The following is a 25,352-nucleotide window of genomic DNA, read 5'->3' on the forward strand; positions in this document are numbered from 1 at the left end:
AATGGCGATGAACTACGGAGAGCTACGACTGAAGAAAAACTCCCTCAGCCAATAGAAACCCGAGCTCGGGAATACCATAATTTGCATACGGTCCCTATAAAAAGGGAGCGCTCACGCTGACTGTGCATCCACGACAGTGGGTTTTGCAGGGGAGGTGAAGAGAAAGGTTCGTTGTCATGCCTGAGCCGGCCAAGTCCGCCCCCGCGCCCAAGAAGGGCTCCAAGAAGGCGGTGACCAAGACGCAGAAGAAGGGCGACAAGAAGCGCAAGAAGAGCCGCAAGGAGAGCTACTCGATCTACGTGTACAAGGTGCTGAAGCAGGTGCACCCCGACACGGGCATCTCGTCCAAGGCCATGGGCATCATGAACTCCTTCGTCAACGACATCTTCGAGCGCATCGCCGGCGAGGCCTCGCGCCTGGCGCACTACAACAAGCGCTCCACCATCACCTCGCGGGAGATCCAGACGGCCGTGCGGCTCCTGCTGCCCGGCGAGCTGGCCAAGCACGCCGTCTCCGAGGGCACCAAGGCTGTCACCAAGTACACCAGCTCCAAGTAGAGCGTCTCGGATCGTCAGTTTTAACCCAAAGGCTCTTTTAAGAGCCACCCACCTTTTCAGTAAAAGAGCTGATGTTGTGGTGAGTTGTTTTTAGTTTTCCTGGGGAAGACGGGGTGATAACGGCGTGAACACACTGTCTGTTGTAGAGAACCGGGGCTGTGCCTGTTTGCGGTAAACGATGTGTTCTGTATCTGCCTCAGTGGAGCAGAGAACGCTCACGATTCCGCAGAAATACCCCGGGAGGCCGCTTCACTTTCACGTCCGGTTTGGGGGCAGCTGAACAACAACCTAACGATGTAGGTGTTTTAAATGCCTGGAATAAGCGCGTTCTGGATGGGCGGTGCTTGCTCTTTTTTCCCCGTGAGGCACTCGAGGGGAATGGGGATACATCGAACGCACAGACGGTTCAAGATAACCAGGGGTGTGTCTGTGTGTGTTTTTGGTTTTGTTTTTTATTTTTTTCCCCAGCAAAATGCTCCAGGCAGGGCAACGACCACCCTGCCCGCCTTCCCCCACCCCCACCCCACCCCCCCCATCGGGCTACCGGGGGAAGAAAAGCGGAGCGCTTCACGGCGTTCTCGCTTCCCGAACCGCGCAGCCCTGCCTGTGGCCCCGATCACGGTCTACCCCACCAGCTCTCTTCCTTGAATCACCCACTTCTCCTTTCACCGCGCCCGGTAAAGCCCGCAGCCGAGCAGCCCGCGGGAGCAGGGGGCGGGCGGGAGGACCCGGGGCCGCGCAGCTGCCGGGCTCGGTCCGACCTGAGTGAGGACTGCACGGAGCTCCCCAGCGGGCGGGCCCGGCCCGGCGCGGCTCCCCAGAGGGCGGCGATTGGTCGCGGTGGCGCTCGCGGCTGGGAGCCCGGCCTCGCTTCACCGAGGCGCGCTCCTCCGAAGAGCGCCGGGCCTGAGCCCGGGGCGGGGGGGCGGTCGGGACACGCTCGCCTTACGCGAAACGTTGGCTGCCACCTGCGCCGGCAGCGTTCGTGCCGCGGCCCTGAACCGAACGCGGTTACTGAGTGAGAGGAAACAGCGAGCGCTCGGGGAAGAGGCGGCTGCCGCGCGACGGAGCCTTTGCCCGCAGTCCCGGGGCCGGAGTGGGGGAGCAGTGAGGCGGAGCGGGTTGGGAAGAGGCCGAGTCCGAGGCATGGGCGGCGGGACCCGGCTACACCGGCCACCTACGGTGCATCCTGCTGCCTTCCCGCCGCCCAAGCCCCTGTTCGTGGGGATGGTCCGCGCACTCCTCCTTAGAGAGCGAGGGAGCCGGCACTAAAGCATTCTAGAGAGGCGGGAAAGAGCAAGCGGCTGGGCCGGGGCAGGCCGTGGCGGGAGGGGGAAGGGCGGGCCGAGCCGGCGGTTGCGGAGACGGAGGGGGGAGGGAGCGGGGAGGGGAGGGGTTTCCAGCCGGCGAGGCGCGGGCTTTTCGAATGGTGGCGTCGCCCAATGGCAGCCGGCCTGGCGCGGGCGGCCAATCGGCGGGGAGCTGCGTCTATAAATACCGCCGCGGCGGAGCCGGTGCCACGGCTCGGTGTGTGCAGAGCGAAGCGCGGGAGCGGCGAGTGCGGAGCGATGGCGCGCACGAAGCAGACGGCGCGTAAGTCGACGGGCGGGAAGGCGCCGCGCAAGCAGCTGGCCACCAAGGCGGCCCGCAAGAGCGCGCCGGCCACGGGCGGCGTGAAGAAGCCGCACCGGTACCGGCCGGGCACGGTGGCGCTGCGCGAGATCCGTCGCTACCAGAAGTCGACGGAGCTGCTGATCCGCAAGCTGCCCTTCCAGCGCCTGGTGCGGGAGATCGCGCAGGACTTCAAGACCGACCTGCGCTTCCAGAGCTCGGCCGTGATGGCGCTGCAGGAGGCGAGCGAGGCCTACCTGGTGGGGCTCTTCGAGGACACCAACCTGTGCGCCATCCACGCCAAGCGCGTCACCATCATGCCCAAGGACATCCAGCTGGCCCGCCGCATCCGCGGCGAGCGCGCCTGAGCTTCTTGCCGCAGCCCCTCCGCGCTGCCGGCAGACACCGAGGCGGCCCACAAAGACCCAAAGGCTCTTTTAAGAGCCACTCCATCCACAAGCAAAAGAGCTGTAGCACTGTTTTCAAGCAGGTATGCTTTAGAAGTAATAATGCTTTCTTTATTTATTTATTTTTTTTTCGAAACTGTAGCATGTTGTCTTATGGCTCCTCTTTTTGTTGCTTTTTTTTCCCCCTCTTATTTTACTATATTGCCTGCGTATATATATTTATCTTTTATAAACCCCACATGGTTCTACGTTTTCTGCTCTGTGATTCCCCGAGGTGCTTTGCAAATACTGAAAGAGGGGTAACAGGCACTTTATGAACAGTGGTCGGAGAAGGAGAAACAAAATTGGGGGAGGGGTGTGTGTCAATACATTAGTTTAAGGACAGTGAGCAGAGAACACCAGGCAGGATGGAGATTCTTACACTGCTTTGACTATACTAGGCTTGAAACATCTTTGAGGGAGAAGGCAGGTGGGACACAGCTCTGTCTGGGATGGCCCCAGACTCAGGAGTTCTGGGCCTTAAACTCTCCTGGCTGGCTAGGTCTAGGCAAGAGCAGAAATTTCCTGCGGCTCTCTGGAACCGTGTTATTGTTGAACCTGGCTAAGGCAGCCCATTTTGAAGGGGACTGCCCTCTTGCTCCAGCATTTTTTAATACCAGGAGCAAGAATATCTGTCTCAACAGACGGGTTTTGAGGCCGGTCTCAAAATGATGGACAACTATGCTGAAGCGATGGGGCGTGTGCGGCTTCTTTCTCACAGCACAGAAACATACCTAAAGAGGCCAGGAAACTATGGGTGAAAAGTATTGTACACAGGAATAAGTTTCAAGTTTGTCCAGTTCTGTTACCATTGATAATACAAAACTGGGGGGGGAAAAGTTTATGCATTTCCTGAGTACTTTTTTTTTTTTTTGAGTGTTTTTAATAAGAGTTTTATAAAAAATTTTGGAGTGGAAAGTTGTGTGTTTTTCCAATAATGAGTGTATATGTACTTGTCTTTGAACTTGCACTTCCTTAGATGGGGATTACAAGATTCTATGCAGTCAGAAAATATGCGGAGTTGTCTGATTTCTACAGATTTTCAGTGAGATTTCTAGGATTCTTCAGAATATACTGGTAGGATAGATGTATATATGCATGGAGCTTTCAACCTCCCTTATAGGGACCTACCTTTTCCCAATTGCTATGAGACATGCACACAGGAGTGACCAGCCTAGTAATATCCTCAGCATTATAATAGGAAGTTAAAACTTAGGCCTCAGATTCTTAATGGAGAGTAACAGCAGTGTCTACCATAATTTTGGGAAACATCTTCCTGTCTTCTCCCTGGCTGTGAAAGGTTACAGCTGGTACCTGGGCTGTAACAGCCCTGAGTGCTGGGTAGCACTGAAGGGAGCTATGAGAAGGCAGAGCTGTCACCTGTTGTCATTAGAGGCTGCTGGGCAGCATTTGGATGCTTTCTCTTGGGAGTGCTTGCTGCAGTATAGATGCACTCAGATAGATGAGAAGAGAAGGTGGAAAGACTCACCGAGTGTAGCAATCAGCCCAGATCAAGGTTGGTTTGATGGTTTCTTTCCTTTTTTTTTTTTTTTTTTCTTCCCCACTCTACATAAAGGCCCCCAAATGAGTTTGTGGCTCTTCATGGCCTTATTTTGAAACTAGGTGGTTGCAATGGAAGTAAAGAGCTTCAATGTTACCAAGTGATGAATGCAATGGCTGTGCAGTGTAAGGCAGACAGAGACACTACTCAATTTTTTTTTTGTGTCTTTCAAACAGAGCGTATAAGTATTTTTTAAGAGAGACTTCACCTCTATTTATTTCTATGCAAAGTAAAACTTTTCTGAGTTTATAATGAATCAGAAGAAAAGAAACCCAAGTGATGCAGAAAAAAATATTGGTAGGTTTTGGAATTGAAGCTTTGTACTATGGCATAACTAAGATTTCTCCTTGTCTTGAAGGGCAGCATGGTGTGAGAAGAGACTTTCCACTTCCAGCCTGGGGAGTGAAGGAAACCTTCCAATAGGCCATAGAAGTTCTGTGTTCTCTTAAAAGTCACATGACACAAGCATAACCTCACTCCTTGCTTCCACTGTTTCAGTTGTCCTAGTGCACATTTAACATTAACCAGGAAAATAATAAACATAAAAGGAACTCTGTCTTATTTCTAACAAGTATCACCATGTTAACACTGTAACATCCTACCCAGTCCTTTTTAGCAATTTTACTGGATAGTACTGATACAACACTTGAGAACACAGACAAGATATTAACTACCGATCAGTCACGATGAATAATTTCCTCATTCGCTTTTGAGAGCGATTCCAGAGTCTGGTATGAGCGAGGGCTCCTTACAGAGCCTGGGTGTGCACAATAAGCAGGCACCAGTGTCTGTTCCAGTAAGGTCATTTTTGTTCACCCTGTGACCTCACTCTCTACTTATTTACAATTGTAACAAGTCTGAGGTTTTAGACATTGTAACTTTTGCTAACCTCACAGAATCACAGAATGGTTTGGGTTGGAAGGAACCTTAAAGATCATCTAGTTCCAAGCCCCCTGCCATGGGCAGGGACACCTTCCACTAGACCAGCTTGACTCAAAGCCCCATCCAACCTGGCCTCGAACGCTTCAATACCTTGAAGCGGTGCCTAGCTCCAAACTTAAGTCATTTCAATTAATAATACGTTGCCAGTGTGGAACAATTACAACCGGGATGGAGCCTGCTGAAGTCTTAGAGTGTAGCCAGACACCTAATTAATTTTAAAATTACAATCATATAATTCCTTTCAAATTACATTTACAGACAAAGTCTCCGTGCTATTCCAGCAGGGGAATGAAAAGGAGCTATGAATGTTTTCTATGTAATTTCAGGAAATAAGTTTTTAGTGAGTTTTTTTTCCAGCAGCTTTAAATCCCGATCCAGTTCAAATTTCATTACACTCCAGATTCCTGTGTTTCACAATTAATTTTATCATTGCAATGCAGATACTTTTCACATTTTAAGACTAAAACCCGATATTGCAATAGGCAATAAAACTAACAGTCACTACTTACTATGCAACTGTGAGTGATCAACACTAAGTGACTGGGGTTTGTTGGAATACTGAAAAAGAAAATATGGCAATATTCAGTGCAGTCTTCAAATGTTGTTAGTTTCAGTGTAGAAAAACACACATTTTCAACTAAATTCCAAAGTATTACAGCTCTTTTCTTGCACACGGAGTGGCTCTTAAAAGAGCCTTTGGGTTTTCGATAGCCTGAAAGATCTGTCTGCCAGAGGCTTAAGCGCGCTCGCCGCGGATGCGGCGGGCCAGCTGGATGTCCTTGGGCATGATGGTGACGCGCTTGGCGTGGATGGCGCACAGGTTGGTGTCCTCGAAGAGCCCCACCAGGTAGGCCTCGCTCGCCTCCTGCAGCGCCATCACGGCCGAGCTCTGGAAGCGCAGGTCGGTCTTGAAGTCCTGCGCGATCTCCCGCACCAGGCGCTGGAAGGGCAGCTTGCGGATCAGCAGCTCCGTCGACTTCTGGTAGCGACGGATCTCGCGCAGCGCCACCGTGCCCGGCCGGTACCGGTGCGGCTTCTTCACGCCGCCCGTGGCCGGCGCGCTCTTGCGGGCCGCCTTGGTGGCCAGCTGCTTGCGGGGCGCCTTCCCGCCCGTCGACTTACGCGCCGTCTGCTTCGTGCGCGCCATCGCTCTCAGGCAAACAACTAAGGCAGAGACTACCAATAAACCACTGACGTCCTGCCTGTAGGCGAGGATTATATATAGCACTGGTCCCTTCTCTGATAGGCGGATGGCTACACGCTGAGTCTCATTGGTGGATTCAAAGTTTAAAAATCCCGCCACTGGCAAGTACCACCTCTCTTTTTGCGTCTTTGTTCTTCCTTTATACCTTGTGCTGTCTAAAAAAGCTATTCTTTTATCACTGCATGCGTTTTCCATTTCCAGAAACCCTTCATATATTATTGATTTTAAAATTTTTTAGACATTGTGTGAGTTAATAATTAAGACTGCCTTTTTTAAAGGAGTTTTTTCCTTTCAATGTGAAATTTCGCACCCCCCCCCCCCCTTTATTTTTTGTATGGATATTTCCCTATAGAGTTAACAAGGATAAAATTTCTCTGGAAGTTATAGGAATTATTATTTAAATACGTGGAAATATTACAGAAGCATACAGAATATAAAAGGAGAACAGAAGGGAAAAAGATGGCAAGTGAAAAAACAATAGATTGAAAAGAATAATGAAAAACACGATATTAAAAAACATAAGTTTAATCAAATAATGAAGACCCACCCCATTTAGTTCCTATTAATAGTACAAGAACAAATCAACTGTACTAAGAAAAATGATGACCAGAGGATGAGTATTGGAATCAAAAGCTGTAAATGGGGTTTTAGATGTAATCATGTAACTGGGCAGTGAGTGGAGAGGCCGTGTTTGACTGCATTGTCCCTCTGTGCGTTCGGCGGGGGAGGGGGGGAGGGGCCCAGAAGGGAGCGAGCTGTGGTGGTTTTCCGGTTCAAGGAAGCGCGTACCGTTTGGGAAGGCCGGAAAGCTTTGGGGCGACCCGTTGTTGGAAAGGGGCGAAATGTTCCCGCGGGGAAAAGACTCAGCGTGGAACAGAAGTGGGGGACGGTACCGCCTTTCCCCTCTCCCGGTAAACCCCCCCTGCGCTCCCGCTCGCTGACACAGCCACGCCGTCTCCCTCTCTACCGCCTCAACTCCGCCCTCCCAAGCCGCGCGTTGCCGACCCGGCTGCTTTAAAACCGTAAAAAGAGAGAAAACAGGAGCGGGTCCGGGGCGGGCGCGGCCCCCGCGGCTCCGGGCGGCGGGAGCGAACGTTCCGCCCGGGCGGAGCCCTCTGCTGAAGCCCGCCCCCCCCGCCTCCTCATTGGCCGCCTCGAGAGCGCGGGCGGAGGCCTCTCAGCGCTGCGCCCCTCGCTATTGGCCAGGACGAGATTCGCTCCGCCATTGGGTGCGCCCTCCTCTGTGGGCGCCTCGGCCTATCAGGAGCCGCCGGCCGCGCAAAGGGAAGGGATATAAGGGCGGGCCTCAGGGCGCCGGCAGCGCACCGGCCTCGTCCCTGCGCTTTCGGGCTTCAGCGCCGAGCGAGCGAGCGATTGATCGAGGATGTCGGGCCGCGGGAAGCAGGGCGGGAAGGCGCGGGCCAAGGCCAAGTCGCGCTCGTCGCGGGCCGGGCTGCAGTTCCCCGTGGGCCGCGTGCACCGGCTGCTGCGCAAGGGCAACTACGCGGAGCGGGTGGGCGCCGGCGCCCCGGTGTACCTGGCGGCCGTGCTGGAGTACCTGACGGCCGAGATCCTGGAGCTGGCGGGCAACGCGGCCCGCGACAACAAGAAGACGCGCATCATCCCCCGCCACCTGCAGCTGGCCATCCGCAACGACGAGGAGCTCAACAAGCTGCTGGGCAAGGTGACGATCGCGCAGGGCGGCGTGCTGCCCAACATCCAGGCCGTGCTGCTGCCCAAGAAGACTGAGAGCCACAAAGCCAAGAGCAAGTAAAGCGGGCCCGGAGAAGCGTCCCGAGCACAGAAGCGAAACCCAAAGGCTCTTTTCAGAGCCACCCACAGCCTCGAGAAAGAGCTTGAGGTGCTGCTGGGCGGGCGGCAGGGGAGGGGCGGGCGTTTCTCAGGGGAGGGCGCTCTCCCTGTTCTGTAGATTCCCGGCCCGGTTGCTCCGTCGGAGCGCTGAGGTGCGGCCGGGAGGTTGTGTTTTCCTCGTGGGCCCCGGCCAGCCGGCGGGTGGAGCCCGGTGGGGGGCGGTGCTGTGCTGGGGCGAGCGCCGGCGGAGCCGAGCGCGGAATCGCCCGCAGCCGGGCGTCGCTCGCGCGGGCTTTTCGAAAGAGGGAGGCGTTTAACCCGTTCGCCGCCAGGGACGGGGCCCGGCTACAGAGGCCGCCAGCCCGCCCCGCGCAAGTGCGAGGAGGCCCCTTCCACGCCCCGCCGGCTGGCGGGAGCCCGCCCTGGTCCCCGCAGTTCCCCCCTGCGGGCATGATCGGGCAGGAAGAAACGAAGGAGCCGCCGCCCTGCAGCAGAGAACTTGGCGAGACAGAGCCGGGTTTTGCCTTTTTCCTTTTTCGTATTTTGTCGGGGCGGGGGAGCTGTTCCCTTGGCCGCACGGTTTTTTCCAAACAAGGCCGCCGGCCCCGGGCATCAGTAAACGCCTCGGCGAAAGTCACAAACCAGCACAGCACCCGCCTTGCAGGGCAAAGCGCCCCAGCCAGCTCTTCCGAAAGCGGCTGCGGCAAGGGGAGAGGAGACAGAAGAACTGGGAAGGGGAATGACACAGCAGTAGGGCGCTGGAGAGAAACCCGGAGCCGAACTGCAAGGCCAGCCAGTCCGGAAAAACGGGGACAGGAGTAAACGAGGAAGGAACGTGAAAAGCAAGGTAGCAAAAACAGCACAACTTAAAGCAAGTCAACCAACGCGACACAACTCTTTTAAAAGAAAAAGTGGGTGGCTCTTAAAAGAGCCTTTGGGTTCTCGAGATGGTCCGGGAGCAGAAAGCTTTAGCCGCCGAAGCCGTAGAGGGTGCGTCCCTGGCGCTTGAGGGCGTAGACCACGTCCATGGCCGTCACCGTCTTCCTCTTGGCGTGCTCGGTGTAGGTGACGGCGTCGCGGATCACGTTCTCCAGGAAGACCTTCAGCACGCCGCGCGTCTCCTCGTAGATCAGCCCCGAGATGCGCTTCACGCCGCCGCGCCGCGCCAGGCGGCGGATGGCCGGCTTGGTGATGCCCTGGATGTTGTCGCGCAGCACCTTGCGGTGGCGCTTGGCGCCCCCCTTGCCGAGCCCCTTCCCGCCCTTGCCTCGCCCGGACATGGCGCTGCTTTCTCCGGCTGCTCCGAGTTGTGAGCAGCCGCCGCCCGCGCCGCGGCCTTTATGCGGCGGGAGCCGACCTGGTTGGGAGCAGGGGCGGGCGCAGCTGGCGGGGCGGGGCCTGAGCCGCCGCTCCCTCCACCGCGGCGCGCGGCGAGGCGGAGCCTTCGCCCTTCGCTGCCCTCGGGCACCGCCCCGGGGCCCCGGCCGGCTGCGCCGCGCCGGTCCCCGCCTCCGTTTCTGCTTTCGCCTCGCTCGCCTTCCCCCAGTCCCGGTGTCTCTGAAGTGCCGTTTCCCGGCATCTTCTCCGGGCGGGGCGGCGGCGCACACACCTTCCATCTCTGTGGGGCCGGGCGGGCCCCTGAGCAGGGAGCCGGCGGCCTTGCGGCCCCCGCGAACCGTTGTTAAAGTCATGCTGAGCATTTCTCAATAGTTCTGAGGTCACATTGCAAAGACTCGATGGTAGTATTGAGAACCCGCTGACAAATGTAAGACCTGACAGGTCACCTCTGTGCTAGTATTTGGCTTATGCTGTGAAGCATCAGGAAAATCACGACTATGCCTTCATCTCAGACCAGACAGAATCGTGCATGTTTTTCTAGAAGCTGGCTATGCCTGACTCTCAGGCTACAGCATCACTGGCAAGTCAGCAAAGGGCTTTTTCAGCATAGAACTGGAGAAGGCCCTTTGTTTTCTATTGTGTGTCTGGAATGTTGCTTCATATTAAGTCCCAGACATCCTGGTCACATTCAAAAAGCATTATATTTCCATGTAGATCACTGCTACTAACTGGGTGAAAATTAGTCATGCATGTCAAATGCACAATCAAAATGGCTGCGTCAGCTATATGCATGTGTACCTCCATGTTTTCAAAGGCCTGATATCATTGTGAGTGGATAGATATTCTTTTTTTTTTTTTTGTGTAATGTATGTTTTCCTTTCACCAGCGTACATTGCCAGTGACAACATTTCTCTTTGTTATTTTGGTATGACTTCGTTACTCTGAAAATCAGTCATCATGACTGTTAAATCCATACTTCATTACTGCCGGCTATCCTTGCAGTCCTCCTTTTCATAGCTCAGGGCCCACTGGGGCTATGAGATTAGCATAATTCCAATATGGAGACTTTGCCTGTGTTCATCGTGGCTGAATGCACACATTATCCAAACAGAGACAGACAAAATCCTTTCAAGATGAAGGGCTCAGGGAGATCTTTGTGAATTCTGACAACACTTTGTCTTGCTGACATTGGCATTTGGTTCTGCCTCAGTCACAGTGACTCCAGGAGGGAAGGTCTGTGTGAGTGATGGGATCTAAAAATATAATGGTGAGGTAATTCTTTCCCAGTGTCTTTCAGCTCTGATATTTTGCATAGGAATGTCTCTGCCTGGCCCTGAAGACTCTTGATTTATTTTTCTCTGTTCTTTCAAATGACTTGTCATCCTTCTGCTTCATATGTATTCTCTTCACCTCTCTTCGGCTACAGGAAAGGGGGTTCAGTTCACTCTCTATGCTGGTTGCCATTTTGTCCCACTTCAACTACACTATAGAAAGCATGTTTGCTAGCACCATTTTGTCTCTCTCTCTCACACACACACACACTGAGGACACTTAACTGTATATAAATGAGATTCTCCTCTATGAATGAGATACACACCACGTAGTATACATGTCCATCACCCATTTGTCCATCTCCCACTCCCACTGTACCTGTTCCTCAGCCTTTTATAATTTGTCATGCTAAAGCCACATCCTAAAGCATGAAAAATGAGAGCTGCTATATCCAGAGAAAGCAATCAATAAACACACAGGAGAAAAATCCATTCAAACTCTCCAATTCAAAGACATCCCCCCTGATTCAGTGAGTCCCTGACCTGCAAATCACTAGGACCTAAGGCATCATTTTAATGAGATATCAGTTATTATTCTTACACTCCTTTTTTACTGGCCTCTGTCACAGATGGGATATTGGCCCAGATGGAAGTTTCCTGTGAATTATTCAGTTCTTCCAGTGTTATGATCATATGTCTCTGTCCAGAATGCAATTCAAAGGGCAGCACAATCTCAAGGCTGTCCCACTCATATTTCCCATTCATTTCTCCTGATTCTGGATCCCTGCTGATATTCCTAACTGCAGAAACAAGTTCTACTACACTCTGTATTCTTCTTCTGTCCTCTCCCAGAGTCATGGCTTGTGTGTCCTCAATACTAGCCCAATAGAGGATGAGCTAGTGTCTCCTTCAACACTGAAGAGACCATAACCATGTGAGAAAGAAAACCAAAATGACCCAAAACCGAGCTAAGACGATTCACCATGTTACGAGAATAATCACATGTTGTAAAAGGAAAAAAGAAAAACCTAACACCGAACAGTTTTCAAGTATAAGAACCTTTTTTTTTCATTAGTGTTAAATACAAATAAACATTCCTGTCCTCATCCAGTGATGTCACTGACAGAGACAGCCCTTGAAAGCTTTTCCCCTTGAAAACCTTTCCATGTACTCTACATGCCAAGGCCTGTTTTCTTCTAAAGAATTAATAAAACAAGCAGAGATTACACCTTTGTTTCCCCTTAAGTTTTGGTTCAACTGTTGACCCTAAACCCTTTTTTTCTCTTTTCCTTTTTTTTTTTCCTTTTTTCTTCCCCCCCTCCCCCCCGAAGATATTTATATAAATGAACATGTATTAGATCTGGACAGTTAATATCAGATTAATTACTCAAATGTTTATCTTACTGATCAGCAGGCCCTTTTCTCAACAGCTTTGTGTAATTTGGATTACTAAGTTTCCTTTCTTGTAGGTGCCTCCTATTGAAGTTTGGGTAAAGCCAAAAATCCAGCTGATTTCTTTTTACCTGCCACGTCTATGCAGCTGGACACAGGCTGATCCTTACTCCTAGCTGCTCAGTGCCAGCCTTGTGTGCTAGTCTTGTTAACCATACAATTAAATGTAAGATGTTACAAGCTACTAACCTCAAACAGCACACAAAAGTTAAACTTGTTATTCTACTCCTTATTTCATGCACGAATCAAACAAAACTTGATTGCATTTTCAGTGTCCAAAACAGGAAAAAACTATGTCAGGAAGACCAAGATTTAGACTTAACACACTTACTATGGAAGCCAATCCTTCTTTCTGGGACCACATCATACAAGGCAAGTTGCAGGCAAAACAGGTGAAATATATTCTTCTTGAATGTGCCCACACTGTATACACATACTCTCATGTGCCTGTGAAGCCAGATTTCTGACTTCCTAACTGTCTGATAGCAGGAGTGCTGAGTGACAGGCCTCATGTGTATGTTGTGGGGAAATCCGGGCACCAGCCAGCCCTTCCAGTGCCCCTGGAAGTCTGGATGACATCCTAACCAAGGACAGTGCCACTCTAGCACCAGCCTACAGACTGCACAGCTGCAAAGCATGTACTGTAAAAAACATAAGCTACAGGACAGCACCCTTACACACTGAACAACTCTTCAAAACCTTTTTGCTCCCTTCTATGGGAAGACAGACAGCCTATATTGCTGGCACCCAAGTGCTACCTTGTGATACTCCTGCTCTGGAAAGATGGCACAAACAGCCTTATCTGGAGCCAGTACCTGCTCCACACCTCTGAGGAAAACCGGCAAGGCAGCATCACTTAATGAGAGCACCTTCACATGGTGTGTGTGACACAGTGCTTTGGCTCTCATTGATGGCAGAAGTCCAGCCTACACAGTGTCTGGATGCCACCATCACTGCCTGTGTGGCAAAAATACAGGTTGCCTGCCAACCCAAATGTAGCTGGAAGCCTGTCACATCAGCGCCTGGGGTGTCACCAGCCAGGGAGATGGCAGACTGCAGGCCAGCTGTGCATGCACTACGTGCCCAAGGACAATTTGTCCCTCTATAGGTACCAAACATGGCTCTGGCTGGAGGGGGCATGTGGATTTGTCACATTGCTCCCTCCCTCTTACCAGCATTTACAGGGAGCACTGGCACACAAATAGGAAAGAGTGGAGGGCAGAAAGCACACAGAAGTGCCAGGGTGTTGTGGGGAGGAAGGGTTGCTCAGCATTGCTCTGTGTGGGCTGCTCACTTCTCTGAGCAGCCAGGCTTCAGTGCTGATGGAGAGGCTGCAGTGAAAGGACAGTGTGGTGGCACCCTTCCTTGGTGGAATTCACTATTAAATGCAGATGAAAGAGAGGCACTGTCAATTCAGGAGGAGACGATTTCTTTGGGGAGCCATGGCTGATGGAACTTCTGTTAATGTTGCTTACCTTTCATGGACAGTTTGCCTTAGGGCCTGAGGTCCTCGATCACTGGTTTATGACTACATTCAAAGCACACCAAAGTGGTCCAGAAGACAGTTTGCCAAGTGCCTTAGGTTGGTTTTAGAAGACCAAAGTACTTTAAGACATAAATAATTCTGTTGTTTGATATCTGACTGACAGTGAGGATCTTTTCTTTGCCTGTGTGTGAGAAAAGTAAAAATGTGTTAACCTGGTAAACTCCCATACAGTAGAGAACAAAGTGCATCTTTTTTCCTCATTAGCTGTTCCAGGAGGGGTTTTGGCCCCCTGCGTTTTTGTGGTTTTTTGTGGGGGTTTTTTTGTGGTTTGTTTTTTTTATTTGTTTGGTTTGGTTTGGTTTTTTTGTTTGTTTTTTTCACTTTCCCAGGAAGGGCATCCTTCCCAGTGTCTCCTAACTATGGACATATCCAGGTTTTGAACTATAGGTTTTCAATTGTCAAATGACATGCCATGGCAATGATGAAGGGAGGCCACAATAGGTGCCCCAACCTTTAACCAAGAGTACAGGGAGGAGTGTGCAACATTCCAGGAAGCTGAGTCTACAGGGACAGTCATCAGTTGCCCTACTCTATTTGTCCCGCCTACTATAGGTGCTCAGCCATACAGTGGATTTAAAAGGCCTTGTGTGGTCTCATCATATTTAGGAGTCTTAAAAACAACAGCAGCAACATTAGTATTATGTAGGCAGCGACTTGTTTGCTGAGCTGCAGTGAGTTTGTAGTTTGGTAGGTACCACTTTAAAATTGCTTAGCTAAGGGTTAAAAGCTGTTAAACTGTGCTGGCTGGTTTGATCACACCAGTTACTACATTTGTAACTCAGATGAAGGATGAAGTCACTGAGGGCAAGAAAGGCATGGGTGTAACACTGTAACAGGAGTGTAATCACGGTTGCAGGGAGTATTTACACCTCTTTCCTGTAGAACATGTATGCGGGAGCGCAGCACATAATGCAAAAGCCCTCATCTAAATCTCTGTGGTAATTGTCACTTGAAGGAAGAAGAGGGGCTGTGGTGCACAGGCATATCAGCTGTACTTCCTTGAGCTGTCTAAGAATGACTGACCACGGCACTCACCTACAGCAGGTAGAACAGCCCATTAGTCCCATTTGTGTAGCTAGCTCTCATGCTAATGCCTCCTAACAAAATTGCTTGAGAACAACAACTACCATGCTACATCTCATTATTGCAAATGTATCTAAATATAACCCAGAGCTCATTTTCTTAGGAACAAGTACTGGCAGGTCCTAAACTGGAGATGGGAATGTTTGATAGCTCTCAGGTGCAGTGCCAGCCCTTGGCTGTGGTTCATGTGTCTCCTTGCTTATGCCAAGAGGTCTTAATAGACAACTACAAAAGTTGGACAGATCTGGGTTAATGAGGGGAAGTGACTTGCAGGGTTCAGATTGCAATCTTGTGCAGGTTTGTGATGTAGTGTGGCTTGCTGGGGTGCCCATGAGATGGGAAGGATTGAAGTCATTCAGGTGTAGTAGACATGACAGTGATGTTCTCCCCAAAAGTATCTCTGGAGATCCTGATATCACTCTCCTCCTCTTTTAATGAATGATGAAGTCTGCCTCCCTCCTGTCTCATTGGGAAAGCCAAACTGCATGTCAGAGTCTATGTGGCGCCTTCTTCATGAAGTCTTTCTACAATATCCTATACGTAACAGGATTATTTCCTTTTCTCATTTGCTCAGCTGGAGGTGCAACTGCCATTCCTGCCTTTTATATAACCCTTCACCACATTGTTTCTTTGTCTGAGTACATCTGTCCATTCCTTCTAAACTGTCTTCTCTGACTGCGGAACAAACTTTTTAAAATTGCCAAATGCACCTTAACTTTCCAAAATTTTGTTCCTGCATGTATTTCTTTCAGGTAAAGAAGAACATGTGTTCCAAGCAGTAATTCTGCATCGCTAAAGTTATTTTATGTCTTTGCTGCAAAGCAATTAAAAAAAAGATCAGAGCTTCTCTCTGTGTCATGAAATTTCTGAAGTTACTTCAGCTTATTTTAAGATAGTAGACTGTAACTGTTGGAGATCAGAAGCTGCTACACATATTATTAGCTATCCCTATTGGGAATGGGGAGAGAGTAGCAACTTCTGGGAGAAAAGTCAAGCAGAAAACTGGGATGGTGACCATTTTAGCCACCTCAATTTCAGCCAGCAATAAATGGGTATCAACACTCTGTGAAGCCACAGTTGAGGGCTGGAGTATTTAAATGTCCTCCACTGAAGATTACCGAAGTAAACGTTTATGAGTTCAAAATAACAAGAGTAGGCAACATGAGTTTTCATTTTGCTGACATGTCACTCATAGTCTACACTTTTCCTCTGTCTATGTGCTATGAAGCATCTTGGTAACTGCCAAATGTCATCTCCTCCCAGTGTCGCTACTTTATTTCACTATGTAGTCAAGTCAATGGAAAGTATCATTCATTGATTTACAAACACATACAGGATATAGGCTTAAAAATACATATATATGTTTATTTTACTTCAGTTTTGGTCATTTGTGAAGGTATATCTTCAATACTCACGTCCACTCCGATTTATTTCATTCCTGTATCTTTATGTTACATACCTTTCACAAACAAGACCCTGAAAGTCCCAATTTGATTAGCCCTTCTCTCTCAATTATCTTCCTGTTGAAGCACTACAGAGTTCAGGTGCACTTTTCTTGCAATCTTTTTTCTGATTTTTTTTTTTCTTCTAGGGTGCAGGTTACAATTTTTCCCTTCATTGTATTTATTCATAGTTTCATATTCAATGAAACACAATTTTACAGCAAACTAAATTTTTTTCATGTTACATACACATTTAGTATTTACGAAACAGCCATTGTAAATGAAACAATGACGTGGAAATAGGGTTACACTTGCCTAAAACTACCTATCATACAATCTGAAATTTTGGTTGCTAACATCTACTTAAATACTGTGTTTACATTATGTATTATATCTGGTTATACCAAAGGAAATCAGAGGGGAGGGCTGAAGTGTAGTCATTGTGATTCTTAAATCCTACAAAATAGGATTCTTAAATGCCTATAAAAGGCAATGGATAATACACTTGTTTATAATCAGGTATAGATTCATGAAAAATTGTTCCAGAGCTCTGTTCTGTTCAAGCATATTACATCATCTTCAACCAGGTATCATACTGACTGAATTTTTCCTGGTTCTTTAGGAACGACCTATGGCCTACCTCTCCCCTTGTTAAAACTCAGGTTATCACAAAGTGCTCTAGTTTTTGTCCTGAAAGCATTTCCTCATTTCAGTGATGGCTGTAAAATGCAGAAGGAAGAATTAGGTGGGTTTTATTTAGAGTGGGAAGAGGATTTGGAATTGTCTTTAGCTAAACCTTTGTGTAGACATACTGTCTGAGGTGTGTTAAAAAAACAAAACAAAACAGTAATATGGTTTTAAATTCTACTACTATTAGAGAAAATGCATAACAAAACAATACTCTCTGGGCAAGACCATAACTACTAAACTGCTACACTAGCCCTTGCACATCTTAAATTACTAGAGACACAAAGATAATTTCAGTAAATATCACCAGAAGTTTAGGAGCTTGCTTTCTCTTACAAAGCTGCAGTTTTGTAACACCACATATCAAATGACCGTTTCCTTGAAAGTGACATGTGACATGAAAGGCAAATAGCTTGATTCACTTAATAATTGGTACAGAAATTCATATGGAAAACAAACAAAAGAAAAACACCCAACACAAGGTAGCGGGGTAAGTTTGCCTCCCTTCTACTGAAATTCCAGGAAGACAAAATAAAACAACTGTATGTTCATAAATCTCCAGATAGTTACAAATTGCTTATGGCTCTACAAAAAGTGCAATAGGAGGTTGTACGAGACACTATTTCACTAGACTTTAGCGTTTTAGGAGGTAAAACACATGGTCAAAGGAACCGGTTCTTAATCCATATTCAGAGCTGAAAGAGGAGTTTGTGTTACTTCCTCCTCTTCAAAATCAATTTAAACTGTCAAAATAGCTTTAAATCGGCAGATTTCAACTTAGACCCCAAGAAAACCCTCTAAAGAATCAGACTGAGTCGTTGCTGTAACATTTCTGTCAAAAGGAAATTTTTAATTTGCAAGGAAAAACAAAAGTTTCTCTCTGCAGAGGTCTCTCCAGCAGCAGCACACGGGATTTATCCCTTCTCCTTTAACTCAGCCCGCGTGTTCGCGGCTGGAAACTCTCCCGAACGCAAGTACCTGCTCTTCTCCTCCCTCACCGGGGAAATGGGGCGATTTGGTGGCAGAAATTCCGAGGAAAATACACTTTTGTTAGTCCAAAGAAACACAAATCGAGCACACCGAAGGGCTCCCCGGCCGTGCAGCGGGGCGGGCTCTGCAACGCACCAATCACCGCGCGGCTCCTCTCTAAAAATACGAGCATCTGACCCGCGCCAGCCCAATTGTGTTCGCCTGCTCCGCAGAGGACGCCGCCGCGATGTCCGAGACCGCTCCCGCCGCCGCCCCCGATGCGCCCGCGCCCGCCGCCAAGGCCGCCGCCAAGAAGCCGAAGAAGGCGGCGGGCGGCTCCAAAGCCCGCAAGCCGGCGGGCCCCAGCGTCACCGAGCTGATCACCAAGGCCGTGTCCGCCTCCAAGGAGCGCAAGGGGCTCTCCCTCGCCGCGCTCAAGAAGGCGCTGGCCGCCGGCGGCTACGACGTGGAGAAGAACAACAGCCGCATCAAGCTGGGGCTCAAGAGCCTCGTCAGCAAGGGCACCCTGGTGCAGACCAAGGGCACCGGCGCCTCCGGCTCCTTCCGCCTCAACAAGAAGCCAGGAGAAGTGAAGGAAAAAGCCCCCAAGAAGCGGGCAGCCGCGGCCAAGCCCAAGAAGCCGGCGGCCAAGAAGCCTGCCAGCGCTGCCAAGAAGCCCAAGAAGGCGGCGGCGGTGAAGAAGAGCCCCAAGAAAGCGAAGAAGCCGGCGGCCGCCGCGGCCAAGAAAGCAGCCAAGAGCCCCAAGAAAGCGGCCAAGGCAGGACGCCCTAAGAAGGCAGCGAAGAGCCCGGCCAAGGCGAAAGCGGTGAAGCCGAAAGCAGCCAAACCGAAGGCGGCCAAGCCGAAAGCGGCCAAGGCGAAGAAGGCGGCGCCCAAGAAGAAGTAAATTATACCCGAGGAGTCCTGCTCTACATACTTTGTTATCCAACGGCTCTTTTAAGAGCCACCCACACTTTCCCTAAAGGAGCTGAGGCGCCGAGATCGTCAGTAACCTGCAGCAAGGATCCAGTAATTCGTAAGTCGTCAGAGGTCAATTGTGTCTTTTTTTCCCCCCCCCTACGATTAGCGAAAGAAACGCTAAGGAGCATGGTATAACGCGGCGGCTCTAGGGAAGTGTAGACTTTTACATGTTTTTGCCGAATAATTGGTTTGACTACCAGGAAGCAATGTTTTATAGTAATGATTTGATAAAAATCGGATGTACGTTTTTTGTAAGAATATATTTTGTAACAAAAGTAATGCAATTGTCAGGCACGCTACTACTGAGCCATGTCTAATCTATTGTATTATTTTCTTAAGGTGTCTCCTTAAATGGCTTTGTCTATCTCGGGGAGGAGGGGGAGGGTTTCTTCACTGACCGGAAAATAGCCTTGGGCCTCTCCCATTCCTTTTGTTTCCGATGAGAAAGAAAAGGAGCTTTTAAGTATTGAAAAAGCCCGCCCTGGCCAAGGATTGGCCAGCGGAGAGCCCGGCCCGCTGCCCCTTCCCCCCCCCCCCGTGCTTCGTAGCTCTGGTGCTGCTTCAGCCACTCTCGGAGAAGAAAAACGCGGAAGGGGGGAGGGTGGGGGCGGGGGAGGGACGGGAGCTCTCACCGAAATCCACTGTTCCTGTATTCTCTGGCTTAAGAACCAAACAGAAAATATCCCATCCCAGGAAGAACTTGCTTTAGGAGGACATTTTGGCACGACTCTGTGTTAATAAAAACATGGAAAGCGTTGCTACTATCGGCAAGCCAAAAATACTGTTAATAAACATGGAGAAAATAAGACAAAACACGGGTTGAGTAATTCATATAAAACGGCATAACTATAGTACAGATAACTGAGCTCTCTTATGATTTTGTGGGTGGCTCTGAAAAGAGCCTTTGGGTTATCTTCTCCGGAAGAGACAGCGTGCCGCTTTACCGTTGTGCTCACTTGGCTTTAGCCTTGTGGCTGTCGGTCTTCTTGGGCAGCAGCACGGCCTGGATGTTGGGCAGCACGCCGCCCTGCGCGATCGTCACCTTGCCCAGCAGCTTGTTGAGCTCCTCGTCGTTGCGGATGGCCAGCTGCAGGTGGCGGGGGATGATGCGCGTCTTCTTGTTGTCGCGGGCCGCGTTGCCCGCCAGCTCCAGGATCTCGGCCGTCAGGTACTCCAGCACGGCCGCCAGGTACACCGGGGCGCCGGCGCCCACCCGCTCCGCGTAGTTGCCCTTGCGCAGCAGCCGGTGCACGCGGCCCACGGGGAACTGCAGCCCGGCCCGCGACGAGCGCGACTTGGCCTTGGCCCGCGCCTTCCCGCCCTGCTTCCCGCGGCCCGACATCCTCGATCAATCGCTCGCTTCCAAGAGCAACCAGCAGCAGAACGCGGCAAGCTGGCGGCGCTGCCCGGCTATAGCCTGGCTTCCCCACCTCGCCCCTTCCCTGATAGGCTGAGAAGTAGGTCTCCTCTGGACAGCCAATGGGAACGCGAATCGAATTCCGACCAATAATAAGCGTCTATAGGGCAGCTATGACGCATTCTTGTGCTCTGTCCAATGAAAGTACGCAGAGGGAATGCTGCTCATTTGCATACAGGAGCTATAAATATGTGGCACGCAGCTGCTGCTCCCCAGTGCGCCTTCCCGCTGCTGGCCGTGTTGTTGGCTGGGGTCTGTGTGAGACGCGCTTTTGCTGCCATGCCCGAGCCGGCCAAGTCCGCCCCCGCGCCCAAGAAGGGCTCCAAGAAGGCGGTGACCAAGACGCAGAAGAAGGGCGACAAGAAGCGCAAGAAGAGCCGCAAGGAGAGCTACTCGATCTACGTGTACAAGGTGCTGAAGCAGGTGCACCCCGACACGGGCATCTCGTCCAAGGCCATGGGCATCATGAACTCCTTCGTCAACGACATCTTCGAGCGCATCGCCGGCGAGGCCTCGCGCCTGGCGCACTACAACAAGCGCTCCACCATCACCTCGCGGGAGATCCAGACGGCCGTGCGGCTCCTGCTGCCCGGCGAGCTGGCCAAGCACGCCGTCTCCGAGGGCACCAAGGCCGTCACCAAGTACACCAGCTCCAAGTAGAGCTGCCTCTGCACCCTGTACCAGACCTCCTCGACCCAAAGGCTCTTTTAAGAGCCACCCACCTTTTCAATAAAGGGGCTGTACAGTCAAATACGGAAAAAACTAATTCCTTAGTGTGAATTCTTAATTGTGTAGTTTTTTTTCTAAGTCCCACTTGAGATTACTTTCGATAAAACATTCTCCAGTTTTCTGTCTCGGTGAACATATACTTTATCTTAGCAACAAATGGCTTGCTGTAAATAAAGGGGTTTTTTGTTGTATTTTGTTTCTAGGCGATAATGTTTTCTTATAGTTCTATTACACTTTTAAGATTGTTGTTTTATGGGTTTTTTTATGCAATACATCGCTACTAATTCTAAGTGTTCATGTTATGTGTTGTAAATTGAAGGCAAAAAACGGCTTCTGTAGTTTTCTAGTCGGGAAAGAATCAAAATTATTACTAATGGAAGTTTTATCTACGTACATTGTTGTAACTGCTATAACAACATTTACCACTTGATGGTGCTCAGTCTTCTTTTTTCGTAGCAAAGTGAGAGGTCTACAGTGCACTGTACTGCAAAAGAATTTACGTAGTAACAAGTGACATTTATCTTAATAAGCTGTTACTAATAGTCTGGTGATTAATGTAACAGAGGAGTCCTTTCTAAAATTATTTATCTTCAGCAATTTCCTTAATAATTCTGCTATGCATGTGATTTTTACAGTGATTTGCACAGCTTCTCCATAGGACTGCTTTAGGGAGAGAATATTCCCCGTGTAACTAAAAACACAAAGTGAAGATGAATGTTATTTCACACCTACCCGACCTTTCCTCTATTCATATGTCATTAATTATATTAAAACTGTTAAAAATTAAGGTACTAGCCACAGTGGGACAATTACTTAATTTAAATTACTTAATTTACTAAATTACTTAATTTAAAATACTTAAATTAAGAGTTTATCATATAGCTACTAATTAGCCCTAAAGTCTTTCAGCTTCAAATTGCAGGCTGAATCACTCCATCACATTCTTGGGTAATTAGACACTGCTGTAGATGCAGATCCAAGCCATTATCACCTTCTCTCAAACTGGATCTGAATAAACCTGGATTCCAAGCATATTCCGTGGATTTGTGAGCATATTTAGTCCATTCAGGGACCACAGAATCACAAAAGTCAACCTTTCTAGTACTGACTGCATCTTGTTTGGTAGTACAGGTACAGAGGGCGGGCACTAGGTCTCTCTTACATCAGCCACCAATTTATCAAAGTTAATTTCAGCTTGAAGGTTGATGGGCATCTCTCGGATTGGATTTTAGATATTGAGAGGTAAGAGGCATCCTCTGTACTCAGTTCTCCAGCAGTTTCAAATGGAGTTTAGAGATCTGCTCTCCAAGTGCCGCCTTAGTGCAAACTCTGAAACATAGTTTGCATATTCTGGGCCTCTCTATATGTCCAGTACCTAAAAAGATTAATAAAACACAGTATATTCCAGTCTCTAGTTTTTTGTATAAGGGGATGTGCAGGTTGCTAGACAGGGACTACAGAAAATATCATATACTAAAAGTGCTCAGATTTTGATAGTGGTGGTGATCATTGGAACAATTTGCCAGTGGCTATTATTTTCAATAATCAGTCACATAAATGTCAATGTCAGTTATGTTGTCCTAAAAAAAGACCTCAGTTCAAACTGCAGCAACCACAGGGCAGCCCTGTTGCCTGAGTTAAAGTAAAGCTTGGTGGTGCCTTTTGGCCCCGCAGTTCAGGAATCCATAAGCATTCTTTTTGCCTTTCCTGACTTTGTATGCTCCTTACTGCACGCTTCGTTAACATAGTTTTCATAGAAATTTCAGGGGATTTTTTTTTAAAGGCTGTTTCAGTATGTGAAATTGTTTTTAGGCTCATGAAACTCTTCATTCAACAGAAAAGAAAATGTTGCTTATGATTGCTGCTTCCAATATCACTATGAATGATAAGGCAATATTACGGGGCTATAATGTGAACATAGCATTTCTACCTGCACACATACATCATCAGATCTGATTGTAACACATCCATTATTTTTCCACCAGTGCTGAGACCGAAGTTTCTGAAATGACTAAAAACAACTACCATGGAAAATTTTGTGTACTTGTTCTTTTCACCAGAGGTAAAAGTAGTAGCATTTAGGTTCAGTAAGAATACCAAACATAACAATTTCATCCCACAAAAGGATGAACATTCAAAATTAATAAAGCAAATAGTATGAACATAAAATCATATGACAGTATATTCTTCCATATTTCATGTTCTTTGATATTCTTTCCTATTCAGTTCAAAGCATGTTTTTTTTTATTCTTAAATCCACTCTACCCAGATGACATCACCCACGAACCATAAGATGGCACAGTGTTCAAATACAACATCCTGGTGTGGCAGGAATTATGCCGTCACCACCTAGACCATGGTAGGAGTTATGCGGCTGCCATCACAACAGGGCTCGGCCCTAAGTTCCTGCTTGAAGAAGACGAGTCTCCAATCCACGGAGAAAATAAGTGGTTTATTTACCTGACATGCAAAGCAGCTCGAGCTGGGTGCCTACCCCAGATTGCACTCCCCAATTATACCTGTACCACCCAGCACTCAATCCCAAAGTCCAATCACTTAATTCTGGTTGGTGGCTTTTCTGGTTTAACCCCAGCTGGCAACTAAGCATGACACAGCTGCTTGCTCAGTCCACCTCAGCGGGATGGGGGGGAGAATCAGAAGAGTAAAAGTGAGAAAACTCGTGGGTTCAGATAAAGACAATTTAACAGGTAAAGCAAAAGTCATGCATGCAAGCAAAGCAAACCAAGGAATTCATTCAATACTTCCCATCGGCAGGCAGGTGTTCAGCCGTCTCCAGGAAAGCAGGGCTCCATCATGCACAATGGTTACTTGGGAAGACAAACACCATCACTCCAAACATCCCCCCCCTTCCTCCTTCTTCCCCCAGCTTTATATACTAAGCATGACATCATACGGTATGGCATAGCCCTTTGGCCAGTCTGGGTCAGCTGTCCTGGCTGTGCCCCCTCCCAGCTTCTTGTGCACCAGGCAGAGCATGGGAAGCTGAAAAGTCCTTGATCAGTGTAAGCACCACTTAGCAACAACTAAAAATATCAGTGTGTTATCAACATTATTCTCACACTAAATCCAAAACACAGCACTATACCTGCTACTAGGAAGAAAATTAACTCTATCCCAACTGAAACCAAGACAGTGGTCTCTCGATTTTTTTCTTGGTCACTGGGCTGGCCGCCTTCTGAAGTTTTCTCATTCTCTTGGAGTTGTTTCCTTGGTCCTTATCTTCATTCTGCTTGCATCTGCCATTTTCAGCTAGTTCTGTGTTTGCAACGTTAGTTTTATCAAAAAGTTTACTCTCAGTCAGCTCTTCCGGCCTAAGGCTTAAATGACTTTAAGTTCTAGTGCTAAGCAAGGCTATTAATCCTGACAATTCTTAACACTGGGAAGTGCCAGAATACATAATCTTTAAACAGGTCCTTTGTGCTGTATTTGTATCTACCCTCCATGTCTATCTTCAAAATACCTCTTTATTCATAGCAACTGAAATATAGGTATATTTATTTTTGGTTACACAAACATTTTTGTCAAAATACTTTTTTTATATCGGCAACCTTTTGTATATCAAATTATCAGAGTTACATTTCAGTTTACTTCTGTAGTGAATAACCAGCTATAAGGAATACTGAAGAACAATCCAAACAGTTACAAAAAATTCCCCTATCTTATTTTTAATAGAATAATAAAGTTAGTAACATTCTTAGAAAGACTTATTTCTTCTCTAGATCAGCATACCTACAGTAAAATTTATATATATTAATCATCATGGTTAAAAAAATGTGCTTTTACTTCTGCAAAAGTGAAATACACCAGCCAGGTAAACAAATAACTGCATTCTGTAGTTAACTGACCGGACAGTGAATCAGAAACAAGAAATAGGCGCTATATAACTGATCCAAAACCTGAACAAATTGCACACTGGCTATAGCAATTTTATACTACTTCCTGCTCTTTTTTTTAATGGAATAAATCAATATCTGCTCATATACTTATGAAATCAAATTATTTTTCCTAATGGCCAGAGATAATAGTTACTCAATACAAAGGGCAAATTATTGGTATGTTAGTTTCCCAGAGACTTTTTTTTCCAGTTTTAATAATAAAGAATGTATTTCAAAATAATCAGTGTTGAGGGAGAAAGTATTAACTGCAGCTAGGGAAAAAGATTTGGTCTTATATACACCTTGATGTAATGTTTTTGGCCCATAATGAAAATGTGCCTGGTTCAGACCGTAAAGGGAAAAAAGGAGTCTTTGAGCTCCAAAAACCTGATCTTGGGGTTGTGCTGT

General features: G+C 48.4%; 8 protein-coding genes across 8 annotated transcripts; 5 read left to right on the forward strand and 3 right to left on the reverse strand.

The window, feature by feature from the left end:
• The first annotated feature begins 67 nt into the window (after positions 1-67).
• On the forward strand, positions 68-646 carry LOC309589567 (histone H2B 1/2/3/4/6). Its single transcript, XM_082309820.1, has one exon. The coding sequence runs from the start codon at positions 177-179 to the stop codon at positions 555-557; it is 381 nt and encodes a 126-aa protein (XP_082165946.1). The 5' UTR covers positions 68-176; the 3' UTR covers positions 558-646.
• Positions 647-2,086: 1,440 nt separating this feature from the next.
• On the forward strand, positions 2,087-2,585 carry LOC309588576 (histone H3.2). Its single transcript, XM_082308041.1, has one exon. It carries the CDS (start codon positions 2,126-2,128, stop codon positions 2,534-2,536), a length of 411 nt encoding a protein of 136 aa, XP_082164167.1. The 5' UTR covers positions 2,087-2,125; the 3' UTR covers positions 2,537-2,585.
• Positions 2,586-5,648: 3,063 nt separating this feature from the next.
• Positions 5,649-6,264, reverse strand: LOC309589251 (histone H3.2; the record flags this gene model as incomplete). Its single annotated transcript, XM_082309217.1, has 1 exon — positions 5,649-6,264. One exon carries the CDS (start codon positions 6,262-6,264, stop codon positions 5,854-5,856), a length of 411 nt encoding a protein of 136 aa, XP_082165343.1. The 3' UTR covers positions 5,649-5,853.
• Positions 6,265-7,653: 1,389 nt separating this feature from the next.
• On the forward strand, positions 7,654-8,198 carry LOC309589158 (histone H2A type 2-C). The gene has a single exon (XM_082309087.1). It carries the CDS (start codon positions 7,706-7,708, stop codon positions 8,093-8,095), a length of 390 nt encoding a protein of 129 aa, XP_082165213.1. The 5' UTR covers positions 7,654-7,705; the 3' UTR covers positions 8,096-8,198.
• A 751-nt stretch (positions 8,199-8,949) lies between these two features.
• LOC309589159 (histone H4) lies at positions 8,950-9,631 on the reverse strand. The gene has a single exon (XM_082309088.1). It carries the CDS (start codon positions 9,411-9,413, stop codon positions 9,102-9,104), a length of 312 nt encoding a protein of 103 aa, XP_082165214.1. The 5' UTR covers positions 9,414-9,631; the 3' UTR covers positions 8,950-9,101.
• A 7,892-nt stretch (positions 9,632-17,523) lies between these two features.
• Positions 17,524-19,490, forward strand: LOC309588681 (histone H1.01-like). The gene has a single exon (XM_082308275.1). It carries the CDS (start codon positions 18,169-18,171, stop codon positions 18,826-18,828), a length of 660 nt encoding a protein of 219 aa, XP_082164401.1. The 5' UTR covers positions 17,524-18,168; the 3' UTR covers positions 18,829-19,490.
• A 43-nt stretch (positions 19,491-19,533) lies between these two features.
• LOC309588683 (histone H2A-IV) lies at positions 19,534-20,244 on the reverse strand (the record flags this gene model as incomplete). Its single annotated transcript, XM_082308277.1, has 1 exon — positions 19,534-20,244. One exon carries the CDS (start codon positions 20,242-20,244, stop codon positions 19,855-19,857), a length of 390 nt encoding a protein of 129 aa, XP_082164403.1. The 3' UTR covers positions 19,534-19,854.
• Positions 20,245-20,457: 213 nt separating this feature from the next.
• Positions 20,458-21,647, forward strand: LOC309588682 (histone H2B 1/2/3/4/6-like; the record flags this gene model as incomplete). The annotated part of the gene is made up of 1 exon (XM_082308276.1): positions 20,458-21,647. One exon carries the CDS (start codon positions 20,458-20,460, stop codon positions 20,977-20,979), a length of 522 nt encoding a protein of 173 aa, XP_082164402.1. The 3' UTR covers positions 20,980-21,647.
• Positions 21,648-25,352: the final 3,705 nt, after the last annotated feature.

This window comes from Platalea leucorodia (assembly GCF_965183815.1).
Source record: "Platalea leucorodia genome assembly, chromosome: 4".
NCBI lineage: Eukaryota > Metazoa > Chordata > Aves > Pelecaniformes > Threskiornithidae > Platalea > Platalea leucorodia.

Excerpts from the sequence above, each read along its gene's own strand:
- LOC309589567 (XM_082309820.1), top strand. The coding sequence starts at position 177 with ATGCCTGAGCCGGCCAAGTCCGCCCCCGCGCCCAAGAAGGGCTCCAAG.
- LOC309588576 (XM_082308041.1), top strand. The coding sequence starts at position 2,126 with ATGGCGCGCACGAAGCAGACGGCGCGTAAGTCGACGGGCGGGAAGGCG.
- LOC309589158 (XM_082309087.1), top strand. The coding sequence starts at position 7,706 with ATGTCGGGCCGCGGGAAGCAGGGCGGGAAGGCGCGGGCCAAGGCCAAG.
- LOC309589159 (XM_082309088.1), bottom strand. The coding sequence starts at position 9,413 with ATGTCCGGGCGAGGCAAGGGCGGGAAGGGGCTCGGCAAGGGGGGCGCC.
- LOC309588681 (XM_082308275.1), top strand. The coding sequence starts at position 18,169 with ATGTCCGAGACCGCTCCCGCCGCCGCCCCCGATGCGCCCGCGCCCGCC.